Source organism: Diuraphis noxia, unplaced genomic scaffold (genome assembly GCF_037042655.1).
Source record: "Diuraphis noxia isolate RWA-SAM2 unplaced genomic scaffold, SU_Dnox_SAM2 contig0003, whole genome shotgun sequence".
NCBI classification, from domain to species: domain Eukaryota; kingdom Metazoa; phylum Arthropoda; class Insecta; order Hemiptera; family Aphididae; genus Diuraphis; species Diuraphis noxia.
Window position 1 is genome coordinate 23,417,012 of NW_028301713.1, and position 22,572 is coordinate 23,439,583.

A 22,572-nucleotide genomic window follows, 5' to 3' on the forward strand; every position below is an offset into this window, starting at 1 on the left:
TTCTTCAAATGCGGAATGTCTTCAAATGTCTTTGTTGTAAAAAGTTTTATTGAACATATCATGTAAACTTTGTTCGTCCACATTACTCTGATCAGAATCATAAAATTCTTCATCATCACTTAAATCCATTGTTGAAGTTATAATCTGAAAATAACAACAAACAGTAAGTAAATATATATTTTAATAATAATACCTATTAAAAATTGATAAATAATAATAATAATAGAAAACGATTCAATGAATATTTTTCCAACATACATTTCAATGGCTTGATACAAAAATAGGTTAATTGCATGGTCCTAGATAATAAATTATAGTCTGACTATTAAGTTACTATTTTGGTACTATTAATTAATAATGTAAAAAAAATATAGTTTTACTAAAAAATTTAGAGTAGATTACTATAACATACATGATAAATTTTTATAATATATCATTGCATAGGAAATAGGCACAAAAACAAATCTGTACAGAGTAGTGTAAGTCTTTATTTTTTTAACCATTAACATTGGTTATAATTTATAAAATTAAACACTAGTATAATTTATAATCAATGCTATTAGTAATTTCTACTTCTATTAGTTATTTAGCAGGTTGAATTAATTTTTCCCAAAAATATTGAATGTATTATAAATTTATAAATAATACCAATACATTTTGTGATCTACTCATTTTTTATGCAGTTTAATGAGCTTTTGATACACTCAGACTATTCAAATATTTCTTTACTTTTGTTTATATAATGTTATAACTCAAGTAATAATGGAATTTTAAAGTTTAAATTATTAGAATTATAAAGAAATTACAAAAATTGTAGTTGAAGTGAAGTATTGTTATTTTCATTTGAATTTCAAATTTTGTCAAAATTATTAAGTCAAATACTTATAACGTGTTAATGTGGCTTTCACTAAAACTAAACTATAACAACTAAAAAGATTTTAAAAACTGTTTTTCAAGCATAAGATATTTAAATTAAAATTTTATAAGTTTTTAATCATCTAAAAAATAAAACTTTTATTAAATGGACATAACACTGGCATTTGTTGTCTCTGTTTTACAAATGTGTGACATTACAAATTTATACTCAGCAGATCACTTATAGCTTTGTTAGTTTAAAAATTAAAGTGAGTCAATCTGTTATGAATCATGATGGTAAAAACATTATCTGTGTATATGCATGGATTTTTACGATACTTGAATTTTTTAGTAAATTTCGCATATCAATAATATAGCAATGGCATTTTTTTAAATGCTCATTACTCACTTAAAAATTGAATAGTTGTAAAAAAAATCAACTTAAAACATAGATTGTTACCATCAAGTATTATAATAAGTTGATTCACTCTAATCTTTAAGCTAACGAAGCTAAACATGATCTGCATGAGTCTAAATTTGTTATGTTACGCACTTGTAAGACGGAGACAACCAACCAGTGTTAAGTCTCTCTTACAACTTGAAATACAAAACCTTAACAAAAAATTTTGACTGTATCTTTAATATTTTTAGTAGCATTTACAAAAATTTCGATTAATGAAGAAACTTTAAGCTTTGTAAATTCACAATAGCTCATATTTTTAATTTGAATAGAAGATTCTTCAAAAGTCATAAGAAAATCTAAAAATATTTAAAAATTATGCCCGTAAAAATTTATGTATGGATATTAAATATATATCATGTAAGATGTAGGTACCTAATCTAGGGCAATCACGTGACCATTTGCCAAATTCAATCTTTTTTGAGTACCACTTCCTGATGTCCCAAGAAACATTGAAAGGAAATTTATTGTCACATTTTTATTAGATAGTCATACCTCTGTTGGTCGGGGTTAGAATAGACCACCGGTTATTCCTGCCTGTCGTAAAAGGCGACTAAAAGGGACTTGTAGTAGGGCAGCAGCTACTACAATACTGGGTGTAGGCTAATCAGCTACACACCAGTCAGCAGCCAACAGTTACGGGAAACCGTATAACTGGTGGTTGTACTGCGATACGGAAGGCAACGGGAAACCACCGTATTAATATCCCAAGTAACAGCAATCAACATGTCTTCTTCTCAAGTAAAAAATTCCGGAGGTAAAATAGTCCCCCGTTCGGATCTCCGGGTGGGGACTACAAGAGAGGTAAGAAATGTTAAGGGTGTTAGGGATGTAAAGGAATATAAACGAATAGCAACTTGGAATGTAAGGACTTTATTACAATGTGGGAAACTGGAGAATCTGAAAATAGAAATGGACAAAATGAAAGTAGATATTCTGGGAATATCAGAAATGAGATGGCCAAAGTCAGGAGACTTTTGGAGCGGAAACCATAGAATGATATATACAGGTGCGTCAGAGAAGAAACCTGGCAGAAGAGGAGTAGGGATTGTAATGAATAAAACTTTAGGAAAAAAAAAGTTAAAGGCTATATACAATATGACGATAGAATCATTCTAGTCAAGTTCCAGACGAATCCAAAAGACACAATAGTAGTTCAAGTATATATGCCGACATCAAATAGTAACGATGAAGAGGTGGAAGAAGTATACGAGAATATAGATAAAATAATCGAAAATGTTAAAGGGGAAGAGAATCTGGTGGTAATGGGTGATTGGAATGCCATTGTAGGTGAAGAAAAAGTTAATAAAGTAACAGGTGCCTATGGGTTGGGAAAGCGAAATGAAAGAGGAGAACGATTATTAGAATTTTGTGCAAAACATAACTTCATAATCACAAACACCTGCTTCGATCACCATCCAAGAAGAAGATACACGTGGAAAATGCCTGGAGACATAAATAGATACCAAATAGATTACATCATGGTTAAGAACAGATTTAAAAATCAAGTAAAGGAAAGTAGAAATTACCCAGGAGCGGATATAAATAGCGACCACAATCTAGTAATGATGAAATGTGAACTTAAATTTAAAAGAATAATGGGTAAAAAGAAGGAAGTAGCAAAATGGAAAATTAAAAATCTGAGAGATAGAAAAATAAGCAAAAAATATAATGAAGATACTAATGGTGTAATTATTGAAGAATCCCAAAATATTAAAGAAAGATGGCAGAACTTGAAAGACACAATTACATTGGCTGCAACGAAAACTTTAGGAAATAGCAACAATACAGCGAGAAAGGAATGGATTACAATGGAAATAGTCAACATGATAGAGGAAAGAAGGAAATACAAGAGTTCGAGCAGTATAGATGGACAGGAAAAATACAGAGTACTGAGGAATCTAATTATTAGGAAATCTAGGGAAGCAAAAGAAAAGTATTTAGAAGAAAAGTGTTGTGAAATAGAAACCCTCATGAAGACAGGAAGTAGTAATGAAGCATATAGAATGGTGAAAATGTTTTTTGGCCTGCATAAGCCTCGAGCAGGGGGAATAGAAGATAACAACGGAAGAATGCTATACGAACAAAATTATATAGCGAAAAGATGGAAAGAATATCTAGAAATCCTGTACAAGGGGGAAAAACTTAAGGAAAATGAAACCAACGAATTAAAAAAGAAGAAGACAAATCTGAAGGTGACGAAGATGACGAAATAGACCCAATTATGAGAGAAGAGTTCGATAAAGCTTTACGGAACCTGAAGAATAAAAAAGCAGCAGGAATCGATGGAATACAAGCGGAGCTTTGGAAGGAGGCGGGAGAAAAAGTTAAAAGGGAATTATTTCAAATTATCAAAGTCATATACGAAACAGGTGAATTACCTGAAGATTACGTAAAGAGCCTTATTATCCCCATCCCAAAGAAAACAGCAGCAAAGAAATGCGAAGAATACCGTACTATAAGTTTGCTATCCCATGCCTCTAATATACTAACAAAGATTATCTTCAAACGTATCGAAGGGAAGACAATCGCTAACAGAAGACCGATTTGGGTTCAGAAGGAATATGGGAACGAGGGAAGCAATATTGGCGTTAAGGATAATCATTCAAAAAAGGATTAGGAAAGATAAACAAACGTTTATAGCTTTCGTGGATATCGAAAAAGCATTTGATAACGTAAACTGGAAGGTCATGTTTAAAATGATGAAAAGATTGGGGATAAAATACACAGATGGGAAACTTCTGTATAACCTATACAAGAATGAACTCGCAGTTACAAGGATCCAAGACGAAGAAGAGGAAGTAAAAATAAACAGAGGAATGAGACAAGGTTGTACATTATCCCCAATTATATTCAACGCATATATCCAAGAAGCAGTAGATATGATAAACGAGAATGCCAAGCTAGGGATTAAGATTAACGGACAAAAAATAAGTATGTGACGTTTTGCCGATGACATAGCTTTAATTGCTGAGAGCAAGGAAGATCTGGCTCAACTAATTAATGCTATAGATAAAACATTCGAAAAAGAGCTGGAATTGAGAATAAATGTGAAGAAAACAAAAGTAATGATATATGAAAGGGAAAATAATACAAAAATACAGATAAAAATACGAAATCAAACAATAGAACAAGTAGATGAGTTTACATACCTGGGAAGCACAATCAGCATGGATGGAAGAAACAGAAGTGAAATTATAAAACGTATCTGTCAAGCTAAAATAGCCTTTAACAAAAAGAAAACTATATTTACATCAAGAAGCCTGAGTCTGAAAATAAGAAAGAACCTGTTAAAGACGTATGTATGGAGCATTGCCCTGTACGGGTGTGAAACCTGGACAATAACAACAGAGGAAAAAAGAAGACTTGAGGCGTTTGAAATGTGGTGCTATAGAAGGATGCTAAGGATAAGCTGGATGGACAGAGTAACCAATGTAGAAGTACTGGAAAGACTATCAGATGGAAAGTTACTATGGAATAACATAGTCAGAAGGCGGAATGAATGGATAGGCCATATCATGAGACACGAAGGATTGTTAAAATTGATAATAGAAGGAACAATAGAGGGAAATAACCGTAGGGGTAGACCAAGATTGGAATTTATTCAACAGATAATAAAGGACCAAGGATGTAACTCGTATGTGGAAATGAAAAGGAAGGCGGATAAGAGAGAAGACTGGAAGATGGCTGCAAACCAATCTACGGATTGAAACCATAGAGAGAGAGTCATATTCCAATTCCATTGTCTCCATATAATTAAATATATGTGAAAAATCAAGATTTTCAAGGAAGAAATTGTAGTGTATTGATAAGTATTGATTTAATTTATAAGAAGCTACATGCTCAATATACAAGCACATACGTAATGACTAATGACCTATATCGGGCATAGACTTTGATACGAATCGGTATGCAGCTATTCTCAGTCGATATGCATCTAATTCTCCTTCTAAAAATCTTGATTATGAACCTGCATGAATCGAATAAAAATAATTTTTTAGGGTTTTTCCTAGAACAGTAGAATCCAAGGTAGAATCTAACTGGGAACTTGATAAATGTAATTTATTTCTAATCTCTGTATAAACCTACAGGTATCTCTTAACAGTTATTTTAATTTCCTACATTAATTTATTTGTGTGCCTTATGGTTTGATTAGAAAACATAATATTGTAACAAATTATAGAAATTGCAAATAGATGACAAATTCAGTTGGGACCTAATAATATGATTTATTTTTCGGTTTATAACTATTAATTTTTAGGTTGAAATAATAATAAACTACTTTTGAATAAATTTTAAAATAAGTACTTTGTTCTTCGGAAATCATACATTATTTTTGTAGCTCATTGATGTATCATACAGTAAAAAGTGTCTTATGTAGGATTTTTAAATGGGTTTGAGTGCATTGATCATTTGTAAAAACAGTTACTAACCTGTATGCCCATCCTCGATATTTAAACATATAATTTAGCATTAAACAAAATTTAAATATCTATACATATTAGATTGTTTGTAATATTTTATAATATACCTGTGCTCTTTAGCAAATCTTATAAAAATGCATATACGCGATAAGGTATTCAACTTTTAAATCCAGGCTAACTAAGGTCACACCATTTATTACATATTATCTTTATTCTATGGGCCACACGTCTGACATGAGACTATAATCTTTATTCGTTAATACATTAATGTAGCCATGAAGATAGGTACCTAATATTAATTATTATTTTAATTTTTCACGTTGACACATTCTGACGTTATGCCGGCTAGGTACCGCTATCATTTCTATTTTTTAAACATCCTATCCAGTGATATCCTAATTCTAATGTGCCATAATCGTGACTACTGATAAGTCGGCCGGCTGGCTCGCTAGATTATTGTTATTATTATTTTTATTATTGCACATTGAATATTTTGAACTATGCGCGCATCGTGCGTTTGTGCTCAAAATAAAATTTCTCTCAGCACTATCCTCTTTTCGTGATGCATCATGCCGTGTATATATAGATTAGCACAACCACTGAAATTGTACAAAAAACAAAGGAGGAACTCACAAAATGTGTAAACCGTTATGGAAATTGCACAGCCAACTACTCGTATATAGGATGCCAAGCCTTCAAAGATGTTTAGTATTGTTGTGGTAGCACTGTTTTTTGTATTGACTGGTCTCTCTCTAGCAGTATTGTACTGGCTGTTGTTTTTTGTAAAAGTTATACATGTTAAAGTTAATATATGTTTTTGACTATTGTAAATATATTCTAAAATAAAAATAATAGGTGTTATAATACAATACATGAAATGTAGGTGGTTTGTTATTGTTTCTAAATTAGAAGTACACAACATAGTGCAGTCGAATAATTAATTGATGTACTAGGATCGGTCGGATAATTAAAAATAAATGGCGAATGAGTTTAATAAGCCTGATCACCTCAGATTGGAAGGAAACCTAGAAGAGAACTTCAGACGTTTTAGACAAGAAGTGGATATTTACTTTACAGCAACGGAGACTGATGTGAGGGATGAAAAAATTAAAATCACCAGAGTATTGAATTTAGTTGGTCCTGAAGCACTCAGGTTGTATAATACTTTTAAATTAAAACCGAAAACATCTGAAGATGTCTTAAAGGCTTTCGAGGAATATTGCATTCTCAATAAGAATGAGGTTATGGAACATTTTCGTTTCTTTTCAAGAAAGCAATTGGAAAATGAAACTTTTGATCAGTTTTATACTGATCTTAAAGCACTGGTGGCTACATTTTCGTTTGATGCATTGGAGAGCAAGCTACTGCGTACTCAGGTAGTTATTGGGTTGAGTAACAACGAACTACAAGCCCGGCTACTGAGGGAAAACATAGAACTGGACAAAATAGTAAAACTGTATCAAGCAATGGAGCAGGTGGAGTTGAACAGACAGTTGCTTCAAAGTGATTCAAAAGAAGTACATGTTATGTCTGGTGGAGATCAAAAAAGTCATCGGGGATCTGGACAAAATCATAAAATGAACAATCGTTTCAAAGCAGCATCTAAAAATCAAGAATATGATGGGAGTCGCTATACTGAAGGAGACAAATTAAAGCAGATGCAAGTTAAGGTAATTAAAATTGTAAGAGGTGTGGGATGACTCACAAAATTAATAAGTGTTTTGCTTTTGGTAAATATTGTCATAAATGTAATAAATTGAATCATTTTGCTAAATGTTGTAATGCTAAGAGTGTTAGCTATGAGAAAAATAATCAAGTACATAATATTGATAAAAGTGAGATTGAAATAGATAAATTTGTTGTTTTGAGTTTATTAGAAGTAAACGGTAGTAGTTGGGTTGAAAAGGTTGAAATAAATAATAGTGAAATTAGTATTAAAATAGATACAGGGGCAGAGATTAATGTTATGCCATTATCTTTGTCTAAAAAACTGAAGTTAAAACCAATAGTTTGTAATTTAAAAATTGAGGCGTTTGGAGGATTTATTATTAAGCCTGTTGGTAAGGTTATTGCGAATTTGGCAAACGATAAAATTAAAATAAAGACTGAGTTTGTAGTATTTGATACACCAGCTAAACCATTGTTGGGATTGACTGACAGTAGAAAGTTAAAATACATTGGAAATATTAGTAAATTAGAATGTTTGGTGGATAAGGAAAAGGAAAGATTTGTAAATAAAAATATTGATGTGTTTACTGGAATGGATTCGTTTCCAGACCAGGTAGTCATTAAGTTGAGTAAAGAAGCTGTACCTAAAATATGCCCTGCCAGAAGGGTACCTTATGCTATAAAAGATAAATTGAGAGAAACGTTAAATGAATTAGTTGGTCAAAATATTATAATAAAAGTAAATGAGCCTTGTGAGTGGGTTAGTAACATGGTAGTAGTTGAGAAACAAGATAAAACTTTGCGCATATGCTTAGACCCTTCTGAGCTAAATAAATATATTGTGAGAGAGGTATATCAAATACCATCGTTAGAGGAGATTAAAATGGAAATTACAAATAAAAAAATTGTCAGTGTTTTAGATGTTAAAAGTGGTTTTTATCATATTGTCTTAGATGATGCATCTAGTAAGTTGTTTTGTTTTAGTACACCATTTGGAATTTTTAAATTTAAAAGATTGCCATTTGGAGTATCATCAGCTCCTGAAATTTTTCAAAAATTAATGCATAGGTATTTTGGTGATATCAAAGGGGTTGTGTTGTACTTTGATGACTTGCTTGTTTGTGCTCAAACTGAGGTTGAGCATGACATATTATTAGGTAAAGTAATTGAGCGGGCAAGATTGTTAAACATTAAATTTAATGTGAATAAGTTGCAGTTAAGTGTAAAAGAAGTAAAATATATTGGTTTTCTTTTTAATCAGGAAGGGATTAAGCCAGACAAAGATCGAATAGAATCAATAATTAATTTTAAAAAACCAAATAATAAAAAAGAATTGCAGATGATATTAGGAATCATAAATTATATCAGAAAATTTATTCCAAACTTAGCAGAAATTTCAAGTTCCCTTAGAGAGCTGTTAAAGAAAGATGTGATTTGGGATTGGAATGGGGCTCATGAGGACTCTTTTAATAATATAAAGAAGCTTATTGCAGAAGTCACAGTACTAAATACATTTGACCCCAAATTTCCATTAGAGATACAGTGTGATGCATCGCAGGATGCAATAGGTTGTTGTCTTATGCAACATAAAAAACCATTATCATATTTTTCTCGTTCTTTAACTGATACAGAGTCTTAGGCTCAAATTGAAAAGGAATTTTTAGCAGTTACCGAGTCATGTAAAAAGTTTCATAACTATATTTATGTTAAAAAGGATACAGTTATATATACTGATCATTTACCATTGGTCTCAATTATTAAGAAACATGTAAATCAAATTCACAATAATAGAATCAAAAGATTAAAATTAAAATTAGCCATGTATACATTCAATCTTAAATATCTACCAGGGAAATTTATTTATATTGCTTATCTGCTGAGTAGAAATATTATAAATAAGAGGGTGGAGGAAGACAGTGAAATTAATGATGTAGTACACTCAATGTATGTACATGAGGTAAGAATAACTGAGAGGCGGTTAGAGGAACTTAGAAGTGAAACAAAGAAAGATGATATTTTAAATGTGGTATTAAAAAGTTATCAGGAAGGTTAGGTTAATTATAAACATCGGAAAAATGAAAATCCGGAACTAAACAATTATTTTTACAACAGATCAGAAATATTGGTAGAAAATGATATATTTTTTGGAACTAGAGTTGTAGTACCCAGAGTACTTAGAAAGTGGATAGTAGAGTTATTGCATGAAACACACTTAGGATCGAATAAGACTTATTTAAAAGCAAGAAATTTCTACTATTGGCTAGGGATGAAATCTTATATAGAACATTTTATTAACGCCTGCAATGTGTGTCAAAAATATAGCACCAGTAAGTGCAAGAAACCTATGCTAAATCATGTAATACCAGATACGCCTTTTATGAAAATAGCTGAACATCAGGGTAAAATATATTTGATTGTGCATGATTACTACTCTCGATGGCTAGAAGTTAAATTGATGAGAGATAGGACGGCAGAAAGTGTGATAAATGAGTTAAAGAAAATTTTTAGTACACTTGGTATACCAGAGCAGACATTTAGTGACAATAACCCTTTTGACAGTTTACAATTTAAAAATTTTGCTAAAAGTTGGTTTTTTGAGATAATAACATCTAGTCCAAATTACCCTAGGGGAAATGGATTAGCGGAAAAGGGTGTTGGCATAGCCAAATCTATGCTTAAAAAGTCTGATTTTACCAAAACAGATTTTGAGTTATGTTTGCTAAATTATAGAAACACACCAATTCCAGGTTTAAGTTTTTCTCCAGCTCAAATGCTACAGAGAAGAGAATTGAGGACCAAACTGGTGTGGGTTAATAGTGGTAACTATATTCCTAAAATAGTGAAGCCAATAGAGAATAATATTAACTATAAAGATCAACAGAAAAAATTGTATAACAGGAATGCTAAACAAGGAGTAAATTTCACTGCAGGTCAATTGGTATGGTGTCAAGATAAGTTTAGCAAAGAATGGTTAGAAGCAGTTATAATTAAAAAGCTACTGCAGCCTAGATCATACTTAGTTAAAATTAAAAATAAAAGACAAACATTGAGGAGAAATAGTCAGTTTATTAAACCTAGAACTAGTTTTGAGGATGATAAGCTAAATAATAACACCCAGGCTGATAAGTCTGAGGAAGATGGTGATAATGTAAATGTTGAAAGAGAAGATAATAATTTAAATAGAAGTTCTGAACAAGGAAGTATTATATCTAATGATAGTATAAGGGACTATACGAGTGATGAAAACAAAGATGAGTTAAGAGTGTTTCAAAATGTTAAAGGCACAACGACTCGGAGTGGAAGAGTTGTGAGTGCACCTTCTAGATATAAGTCTTAATAATAAATTTAAAAAAAAAAAAAAAAAAATATGTTAATATTAGATTAAGTATTAGTCACTGTAATATTATATTAATATTATATATTATATTGTATAATTAATAATTATGTTTATATTGTATTATATTTTTCTTTGTAAAAAAAAAAGGAGATGTTGTGGTAGCACTGTTTTTTGTATTGACTGGTCTCTCTCTAGCAGTATTGTACTGGCGGTTGTTTTTTGTAAAAGTTATACATATTGTTAAAGTTAATATATGTTTTTGACTATTGTAAATATATTCTAAAATAAAAATAATAGGTGTTATAATACAATACATGAAATGTCGGTGGTTTGTTATTGCTTCTAAATTAACTGAGCTTAGAAGTACACAACAAGTATAACATCAAAAGCCGGGAAAATAAATACATTAAATCATTTCATTCTAACATCTGTAAACGATTCACACGTAACTCGGCTGTGTCACAAAAAAACCTCGTAAGTAAGCAATTCGTCTGTCGACCAAAATATTGCTCTTTTTTTTGCAACGTCATTCGGATGGAGTCGTTTACCTGTACCTATTAAACTTTTGCAAAACAATAAACTAAACTAGTTAACAATTTACAGTATATTTGCAAAAACGAGTATTTAAATAATATTCAACTGAAACTTAGGACTCTGGTAGTCTGCATGGAACAATATTGTCATACAGCTAAATGAAGTAATGCATGATTGTATGGTTTTTTGATGCATTTAGGCAATAGGCAAACAAATTTATTTGTGTATTCACGTTAGGATAAACCTGAAAGAATATATTATTATATTATATTTTATATACATAATAAACATAATAAAATATGGTTACTGACAATGGCATATTTTTTTTTTTAAAGTGTAAATCGTGGACGTCGCTCTGCTATACAGTAGGTTACAAGTGGGTTACTGACGTTACTGTGATGGATGGGATTAAATTTGTATCCAATGATATTATATCATTGTATACGAAAAACGATTCTGAACGGAGACGGTTTATCTGTCTAGGATATATTATAGAATATAAAAAAATTTACAAATCTTAGATTTAAAAAGAAATATGTTTATGAACTTCTAGCTTAAAATAATTTGCAAATTTTCGTGATTTTTACATATGTTGTCAAAATTCAAACTTTGAATGCTTGTAAAAAAAATTGTGACCATGTATTTCTTTTATTTTTTAATTACTATTATAAAAATATGTTAGGCGCCTTGTATTAAATTTTCGGATCTTAGATTTAAAAAGAAAAACTTCTATGAATTTCTATCTAAGATAATTTTAACGCTGCCGTAATTTTTACGTATTTAGTCAAAATTTGAACTATAAATGCTTATAAAAAAAAACCGTGCCATTGTATTTTTAATATTTTTCAACTGATATTGTAACAATATGTTAGGTGTCTTGAATTAAATTTTCAAGCTTTTCTACCATACAAATAAATTTTTATCGATATTTATAGAAAAAAAAAAACTAAAAAAGTTGAAAAATTAAAATGTCAGTAAACAGCTCAAAACAAATCAAAATATTTTGAATGTTTCATCAAATATAGAAAATGCCTATATAAACATTTAATGTGAACTTTTCAAGTACCTATCTGCGATCATTAGTTTTAGAGTTACACCAAAATAAGAAAATCGCTAAATGAGAAATCTAGTGAAAATCGGAAATCCAATGTTAAACGCTCATTAAAATTTAATTTGAATTTCTGGTGGATATTTTTTTGTGATAAAAATTGACAAACTTGTAAAGAATATATTAAATTTTCAAATCTTATATTTAAAAAGAAATTTTTTTATGAATATCTAGCTTAAAATAATTTTGCGAATTTTTGTGATTTTTACGTATTTTGTCAAAATTCAAATTTTGAATGCTTATAAAAAAAAATTTGTTGCTATAAATTTCTTTTATTTTTCAACTGCTATTGTAACAATATATTAAGAGCCTCGTATTAAATTTTCAAGCTTTTCTACCCAACAAATAAATTTTTATCGATATTAATTTAAACAAAACTAATAATGATCGAAAATTGCAAATACCTATGAATAGTTTAACTTAGGGTGACCATATTTAAAAAAAAAAAATACAGGACAAAATTAATTATAATTTAATTTTTTTTTTTATTAATACTTAATATATATATTAACGATTATCAACAAGTCGGCAACACTCAACGATTGTTGGTACCAAACTATAATAGCAATAGCTATCCGCTATAATAACGATAACCGTATTCACAAAACGTATTTTCTATTATCAGATCCTGACCAATGTCAAACTTGCGGTGAAACTTCCACGGTTGAACATCTAATATGCCACTGCCGTAAATTCACCGACATCAGAACCAAGCTCAATATAGAAGATAATCTGGAAGAAGCTCTAAGTCCCCAGCCAAGCAACATTGAAAAATTAATCAGTTATCTAAAACAAACCAAACTATACCAAATTATTTAACCTAGATATATCTCAATCTTTTTTTGTTCATATTATTACCTTTGTTTTGTATATATTATTGTTAATGACTTATTCTTGTTAAAAAAAAATATTTATGTTAAAGGCCAATAACCTTTGTTGTTGAGGCTCATTTAAAATAAATAAAAAAAAAAAAACGTATTTTCAGTGATATAAATAGATAGAAGATAGAATCGAAAGCATATAGTCTGATAACGGTCAATCTGTTAACTCCGATAAGCTCCTATAACTCGTAGACTGGTAGACATACCCCAATACCCCATACTGATAAATTCAGACTATCACAAGATTACAATTATAATCATTATTCATTACTTTCGTAAGTTTCGTTTTCAAATTCATTAATTTTGTTTGATCAAAAAAACAGGACAAAAAGCGTCCTGAATGAAGTTTGTCAGGACAACATGACACAATGCTGAAATAAAGGACAATCCTGTAAAAAACAGGATGGTCACCCTAGTTTAACTTAAGTCGAAAATTTTTAAAAATTACATGAAGGATAGAATATACTTATATAAACTTTTGGTGAAAATTTCATGTATCAATGGTCATTCGTTTTAAAGTTACATCAAAAACCAAAATTGATTTTGTCGAAAACTGATTGAGCGTAAAAATTCCCGTTTTTTCCTTAATTTTTAGTTTGTTTATCCCGATTATTTAGAAAAATATTGAGAGTTTTTTACTTTTGACCCCCCAAAGTACCAACTAGATTGACTTTCTGAGCTAACAAGGTATTGTTGTCGAAAATCGAAGCATTTTTACTGCCCCAAAACGTGATGACAGACACAAAAAAAATAGTAAAAATTAAAAAAACACAGATCATGGTAAAATCAATACATTCCTCACTCCGCTCAGAATCTAAAATTATAGATATATTATTATTAAACCTAAAACAAATGGTATTAAAAAAAAAATTTTTTTTGACATATTTATTGTCTTTGACGATCTGGGTTCAGTCATCTGGGACAGATCTGGACGATCTGGGGCACATTCTGTATAGTTACGGGAAGTTGTTGGTTAAACGTTGAGTGTTATGGGGGGGGGCAGCTATTGGGTCTGAGCATGTTTATGTTCTGTGGATGGATTTAGATCGTTGAGTTTGAATTCCCACTCTTTGTATCATACCGAGAGTATGTCAAGCTAGCTGGGATTGTATTCTGTTAGATGCCTCGATAGGGTCTTGGTGGAGGGCTAGGATAGCTTTGAAACAAATATTTTACAAGGTATTTGACCTTTTAGATTCTGAGTGGAGCGATGAATGTATTGATTTTCATTGATGTGTTTGCTTATTTGGTAGTTTTTTTAATTTTTTTTTTTTTTTGTATCTATATACACGATAAGTTGACGAAATAGTGCTTCGAATTTCAACTTCAGTAGCTTTTCTGCTACTATCTATCTGGAGGTCAAATTTTGAATTTCCTAGTAGTTTTCAAAAGCACTGGGAAAAACATAAAGTAAATACAGGAAAAACGGGAATTTTTAAGCAAAATAAATTTTTGAGAAAATCGAATTTTGATATTGGTATAACTCTAAAACTTTGTCTACTTTTATCAAATAAAAAATGTCTACCGGAAAGTCGAATTAAATTTTTATGAACACTTGAATTACAACATTGGATATTCACTCAATTTTTCGTGTACCTACCTATATATTCTTATTCTGTTATAATTCAAAAATGAATAACTGTAGAAGCACTATACATTTATTTTATCAATTCCTATACTTAATAAAATTTTCAAAATATTTCAACAATTTTTAGTTATTTTAGAAATTTGAAATTTTCCGTTTTTTTTTTGTTTTTATTCTATAAATATCATGCACTAGCTAAAAATAATTTTTGCGCAGGAATGAGACAAGAGGTACGAAAAACAAATTTTGGAAATATATTATTATAGGTATAATATACCTACCTTTACGTGAGCATGATTTTTTTTCTTTTACATCTTTATTTTTTGACTTGTCAACATTGCCTTTTTTTTGTTTCTTTTTTGTCACTTCATTATAAACTAAGTCTCCTAACTTTCTCTTATCGGCCTTAACTCTATCACCAACTACTAGAAATAACAAATTACAGATGAAAAAAGTATTATAAAAACATTTTAAAATTATACAAATTACACAGCTGTGTAAAGATATATGTTTTTTCCAGTTCGAATGGTTATTAAATATTTATATATACCAATATCCTATTTATATATAATCGACTGCAACATAATTACTATATCACACATATTTACTATTAACAAATAACATATTACTCTTAAAATAATAAAATATTGATAAATTGCAACTCTTCTTCTGTAAAGCATATTATGAAAATTAGTTTAGGAAAAATTTAGTTCATCCGCGGCGCAAATCCCCAGGAGTAAACGCCTTAGGGCACATGGAGCTATAGCTAGTAGCTATTAGTCGTGGAGGTATATTGTTATTCTTATTATGAAGGCATTTATATTGCGTATATAATATAAATATGAAGTATTGTACGATTAACGTATAAATATAATGAATATAGACGAGTTTGGAATTAGTGATAGAGGGTTGGTGGATGGGTGTCAGTTGGTAAATGTTGATTTTGAGTTAAGTTTGACCACCATAAAAAATGATTTGCTACATTGCTATAGTATTTATACTTTATACAATCGTCGACATTTTTTACTTGTCGATATTTCGACCGTCGACATATTAACTTGTCGATTTTTTGATTGTCGACGTTTCGTACCAGACCCGAAAACAATGTGTTATTAATGAAATTCAAACTGAAGTCTACATTAAATTAAATAGTGTGCATTTACAAAGGTGTCCCAAAGATAAAAAAATTATAGATAAAAAAAATACAAAAATATAAAGCAGTAATCGGTATGATTTTATTAAATCAATGTCATTCAACTATTCTATTTAATATTATTCTATCTAAAATTTTGACGATTTATACTTTTGATAAAAACTTACTCTTATATTATATAAAAATTACATTAATATACAAAAACTGTACAAAAACACAATACATTTTTGGAGAGTAATAGAAGCCGCATCCTCGTGGTACTCTCTGGGTAATGCTAAATGGCTTTATAAAATTAATTAACACAAATTAATAATTTAAATATAACAAATTTATTACAGTGAAACCTCGGTTTCTCGAAGTTTCTGTATGTTGAATTTTTTTTCAGTCCTGATCATTCAGTATTGGGCTTACGTATTAAGTTATTTTGATATATCGAATTTCCATAAGTCAAATATTTCAATAAGTCGAAGTCATTATCCGGTACCCAAAGCCTATTATGATTCACTAACTCGAATATATGACAGATTAGATAACGTAGAAAATTCCCAGACTATTAAATATAAGATAAATGATAGAACTTATACACACAACGTTGTATATAATAATGTTGATATTTATATAGTTCAGCTAGTGCCCGATAACGGCGATAAAGTTACATGGACATTATTTCTTCTGATTTTATTTAGTCGTAATTCTATCGTTTGTACTTATTCATGATTTTAATTACATATATGTTTTATGTTATATTTTATTAAGTCGTGTGTTTTTTCTTTACAGTGTCAAATAAACGATCTTTGAAGTGCTTAAATGTTGGTGACAAATTAAAAATTATAAAAGAAGTTGAAAAAGGTGTGAAAAGAAAAAAAGATATCGCGGCAGATTTCAATATTCCTGCTAACACTTTGTCATCAATTTTGAAAAATAAAGATAAAATTGTAAAAAATATTGAAGGTTCATCGTGTTCACCACAAAGAAAGAAATTGAAAGTTTCAAGTTTTCCTCAGATTGAGGATGCAATGTTTAAATGGATACATAGAGCAAGGGATCATAATCTTCCTATTTCAGGGCCCCTGATTCAAGAAAAAGCAAACGAGTTTGCTCAAGAACTTGGACTTGAGTTTCACCGTAGTTCAAGTTGGTTCATAAATTTAAAATGCGAAATGGAATTATTTCAAAAATAATATCGGGAGAAAGTGCTGCAGTATCGGACATTGATTGTGAAAATTACGTGACCAACATTTTACCTGGGTTAATTCAAAATTATAGCGAGCAAGATATTTTTAACTTTGACGAACTCGGTCTTTTTTTTTAAATGTTTACCGGACAGAACTTTAACGTTCAAAGGTAAGCCTTGCCATGATGGAAAAAAATCTAAAGAAAGAATCACAGTTTTATTAGGTGCTAATATGGTTGGCACAGAAAAAAGTAAACTTTTAGACATTGGTAAATATCAAAAGCCTAAATGTTTTAAGAACGTGAAATCATTACCTGTGCAATATGAGTTTAATTAAAAAGCGTGGATGGCCTCTCAAATTGTTGAGGCTTATTTACATAAAATAGAAAAAAAATTTGTCAATGAAAAAAGGAGTGTACTATTTTTTTTTTTTTTTTGATAATTGTTCAGCTCACCCGAAAATTCTGCAAAAAACATTGAATACAATTAAAATTATATTTTTTCCACCAAATATGACTTCCAAGCTGCAACCAATGAATCAGGGATTAAATTTAAAAATTTAAAGCACCATTACCGTAAAAAAATAATGCAAAGACATTTACGATAACTTGAATTAAATGAAGCCATCACAGACGTAAATTTATTAGATTGTATACATATGCTCTATAGTTCTTGGAAAGCTGTTTCTACGTCTACAATTTTCAACTGTTTTCGTAAAGCGGGATTCAGAAAACCAGAATTTAATAAAGATAAACATAAACATAAATAAAATGTACATTCATAACACATATAATATGATTACATTTAATAATTTTTTTTAGAAGGAGACTAAGTAGAAGAAATATTTGAAGAATGGCTTGAATATCAAAGAAAACACTCCGATATCAATATTTCATATCAATAATTTTTAGATATTGATTCTACTTTGAACACATCAGTAAGCTTAACCGATGTAGAAATTTTTAAAACATCTGATATTCTCAGTGAGCCAGAGACAGATTCTGCCGATGAAGCAATTGACGAGGAAGAAATTGCTGTTGTGTAACCTTTTATACGTGGTGCCCAAGCTGAAAACTATATACATGAACTTCGAAGATATGTCCAACAACAGTCTGGATTTTCTGACAACATTTTTTCTGCACTAAATATTTTAGGTAGTTTTATTGAAAATACTTCTAATACTAAAAAAAAACAAAAAAAATGAGATTTTCTACTTTCATAGACAATAATGTATACTTACCCAAATGACAAATACTAATACAACATAATATCTATGCAATGTATATTGTATACATTTTATATTATAAATACAAATTTTTCCCAATAATTAAAAAATTTTATTTATGTTTTAAATTCCCTCGCTAACTCGAAGTTTCGATATGTCGAATTTTTTTTTTTTTGGTCCATTACGACTTCGAGATACCGAGGTTTTACTGTATTATGTTAGATATAAATAATTTAAAGTAAGTGTTTCTTAAAATGTGTATTATAAAAATTTGGTCGAAAAGTGCTATATAATATTCTTGGGCGAAAAGAGAAAGTAGTTTTAAAATATTTGGGCGAACGGGGTCTTGCCCCCTTATATACATATAGCCGTATAGGTACACTTAAGCCAATTGTACAGCAACTTGAGACTTTACCAGGTTTCTTAAATTGTTATGTCATATTTAATTAAAAACGTATTATTGCTATTTTTTATACCAGAACTTTTCGACTGCAGGCAATGTTGGGCTTTTGCAGAATCCAAAGAAACTCTCTCGTTAATCTGTCTTACTTTGCAAGGCTTTACTCGCGAGAAACGCTAAAAATGAAATATAAATACTTTAAATACTATATTTTTTATTGAAAAATATGTAGAAATACCGTAGATCATTGGTCACTTGTCGTACGTTAAAATATGTATATTAATAGTATATTATACATATCTAACACATATATTAAGATAAATATTAAATATTATAGAAATTAATGTTATTATTAAAATTGCGTATGTAACCTAAAATGAGATATATTTGTAATCTTTCACTCTGGGAGGAAGGAAGAAAATAAGATGGTCAAGTTGTACCGTTCAGGTGCGTGCACGACACCAACCAAAGAAAACACGTGGTTTTGGTTTAAGATTTTATTACAACAGTCGTTAAATCAAGCGCACAGAGTCCGACGAAAAGTCGTGGTTCAAAGAGAAGTTTTCGCGGAGCGGAACTTTGACGTGGACGTACGGGGGGTTGCGTTTATTTTAACAATGTAAAAATAAAAACGACAGCGCGACAACGCGACAACGGCGTGTTTATATAATAAAAAAGGAGTAACGGATTAAACGGGCGCGGTTCGAAACGCTGGTACGGTGACTAACTGCGTACGGTCATAGAATATAATAGAAGCAACACTCGCCCGTCCACTTTAATTGTTTTTATTTCGTGGCGGACTGATTGATGTTGTAAGCTTGATGGAAGGCATGATGTTAGGAACTTTTTATCGCTAAAACAGACCGCTCGGGACCAGCCCGCCAAAGTTTAAAAAAAGGTCACCGCATACTACCTTAGAATAAATAACCATATATAATATATTTAGTAAATAATTATATAATAATAATTTTTTGCACAGCGCCGTAATGTTTTTCTTTAAATATCACAATTTTCTTATGTAATATAGAAATCAATTAAATATGTGTATTATTCTCTATTGGGCTGTTGGCCAAAATACGTTGCATAATAGCATAAGATTCGGATACAGTCGGTCGGCACTCTGGTCGATCGTCGTGAATAAACACTGCAACGGCGGGCACGTTTGACGTCGGGAGACGTACATAAGGTACCAACCTCTCGCCGACTGTACCTGCCGGATCTATGTATTATGTAGAGCACGGGTCAGACTGGTCCACAGAGCACCGGTTGCAATAAGGTACACGATAGTACAAACTTGCTCAATCAAACTGTTGATGACCCGTGTATATTCTGCGATAAGGAATGCGTATCATATAATAATGGTCATTACACTAGTAATAATTACTAAGGCTCAAATGAGCCAGGGCGGCATTGTATGCGGACAAATACTGGCACAACACGGCGTCGGTGCCGTATTCTATTCCTGACTAGGCTGGCGCCAGACTGGCGGGCGTCGTCCGTTCCGTCAGAGAACACGAGACCGGCCACCCGGCCATAACCAACGTCAGTGCCATGTACGGGAACTTGTGCGTAGCGCGCCGGACACTGCACCACACGCAGCAGTTAATCAGACTGCTGTGGGCGTGGTTTCGAAGGTGACAACAACCAATGCATTGGTCAGCGCCGTCACGTGACCGCACGCAATAACCAGCCACAGACAATCGTGGGCGGTTCCTGTTAGTACACAGCGCCGCAGCAGGCGAGACCAAGATTATAATAAGGAGTGCGGAGCACAAATTCATCCTATCCGTGATCTGTCCAATATACTCATATCGTACATCATTAAAAAAAATTGACGTGATATTATAATTTATATTATATTATAAATTTATAATACTCTTGTCGCACAATTATCAACAATAATTACTTGTCTTACAATTATCAACAAGAATGATGCTGGAAGTTTGGTGGTAAGATATGATTTTACTAACAATTTCAAGGTCATGAAATATTCTAAATTCATTAAAATTGGCCGCCCGAGAGTGTCGCTTCTATAATATTCTATGGTACGGTCGCAGAGAAAAAACTGTAGTGTCGTCGTAGGCCGAATAGGCCGTAGCGCTCGCACCGGACCACGTTGCCATCGCGACAATCCGGTTATCGGCAGAGTGGGGCGCGGTGTGCGAGAAATCGTTCGCGATCGGAAACCTGATCGGCCCGATACGCGAATATAAAATAAATATGGTACGGGTAACTAAAAGTAATACACAATAAGTACAATAAATACAATAAACCAATAAATATGGTGATGATATTAGTTAGTATCACCACAATACTAATTATAAGGGATAATAATAATAACCAAACGTTCTAACCTAACCTTACGACTGTCAAATAATATCATGTTGATAATTATTGATGTTTGAATAAAAAATAACATGTATAGACAGTAGGCACTTATATGATTAATATAGATAACCATACCTAACCTAAACCGTTTGATTTACATAAATAAATTATTTGCGATATTATAGAATAATATCATTAATATCTATACATACTTCCTTCTTTAAAACATGCTTTTTTTTTTGTTTCCGTTGAGCAACCGACGGCGCCGGCACTTCAAACTTAGTGATTACCGGCAGGGGAAACCACGCCTCGTGAGCCAAACGGCGTTTAGTTCTGTCGGAAGTCGATTTTTTAGCGAGATCACTTTTGCTTAAGTTTTCTCTGGGCAACTATAACAAAATATAGGAGATGTATTATATATTTTTAAATTTAATCAAATAACGTTAAGATTAAGAACTTTCATGAAAATGTTTCCTGAGATTACAATAGTTTTGACGTGCCCACTAAGCGTGTAGCGTAGTAACATATTTAAATAAAATATGCTTCTATATTATGTACAAAAAATAAAGTTAATAGTTTAATATATGTACCTCGTATATGGTTTTAGAAGTCCTTGGAAGTTTCGGTGGTTGAATACCTAAAAAATAAATAAGGAAAATGGAAATACACGTCCTTTATACAGACAATATAATTATATTATAATTTAGGTAATCACACATCTATGATTAAAATATACATATAATAACACCATATTGACGAGTAAACAAGTTTAAAATAAATTAAACGCATAAAAATTGTTTTTAACAATCTAACGATGGAATTTTTTAGAATCAAAATATATATAGAAGTAACAAAACATTATACATGAATATTCTTAAACTTAAAAATAATTGTTTTCTAAAGAATATCCAAAATGTTATAATAAATAGCCAGATCTCAAACTGAAAGTTTACAAGTTGAGTTATATTGATGGATATTAAATTCCAAGCTATCTATAAATTATAATTAACGAGTATAAAGTCACATACTAGGTAGTTCTTATTAAGTAAAATAAATAATTAAAGCCATCAAACGACAAATGTGTTTGAAAATATAGGTAGATAGTTAAGTTTCCTAACTGTTACAGAATAATATTAGATATGAAATAAATACTTAACCCATGCGTTAGATATTAGATTAGACTTACTTATGTTTTGATACTTTCCGTTTGTAGCCATCGTGTAAACCGAAATCAATTTAACCGAATTAGTGAAACGAATCGAATCGGCAGATAGGTACCCAAATAGTTTTCTAATTCAGTAAAATATACTAGTAGTAGGTGAAATAACTACCATATAGGAACAAAATAAATAAATAATATACCTAGCCAGAATACTAAAAAAAAACCGCGAACAAAATATACATTAACGGATTTTTTTACGCTCATCTTGTGTAGGTACA

At 30.8% G+C, this 22,572-nt stretch overlaps 1 protein-coding gene across 1 annotated transcript; it reads right to left on the minus strand.

Moving 5' to 3' along the window:
- Positions 1–8: 8 nt before the first annotated feature.
- On the minus strand, positions 9–22,457 carry LOC107167808 (uncharacterized). Its single transcript, XM_089224640.1, has 6 exons — positions 22,319–22,457; positions 21,723–21,769; positions 21,345–21,521; positions 18,881–18,980; positions 15,134–15,274; positions 9–144 (listed from the first exon to the last, which is right to left on the minus strand). The coding sequence occupies exons 1-6, from the start codon at positions 22,347–22,349 to the stop codon at positions 116–118; spliced, it is 525 nt and encodes a 174-aa protein (XP_089080766.1). The 5' UTR covers positions 22,350–22,457; the 3' UTR covers positions 9–115.
- Positions 22,458–22,572: the final 115 nt, after the last annotated feature.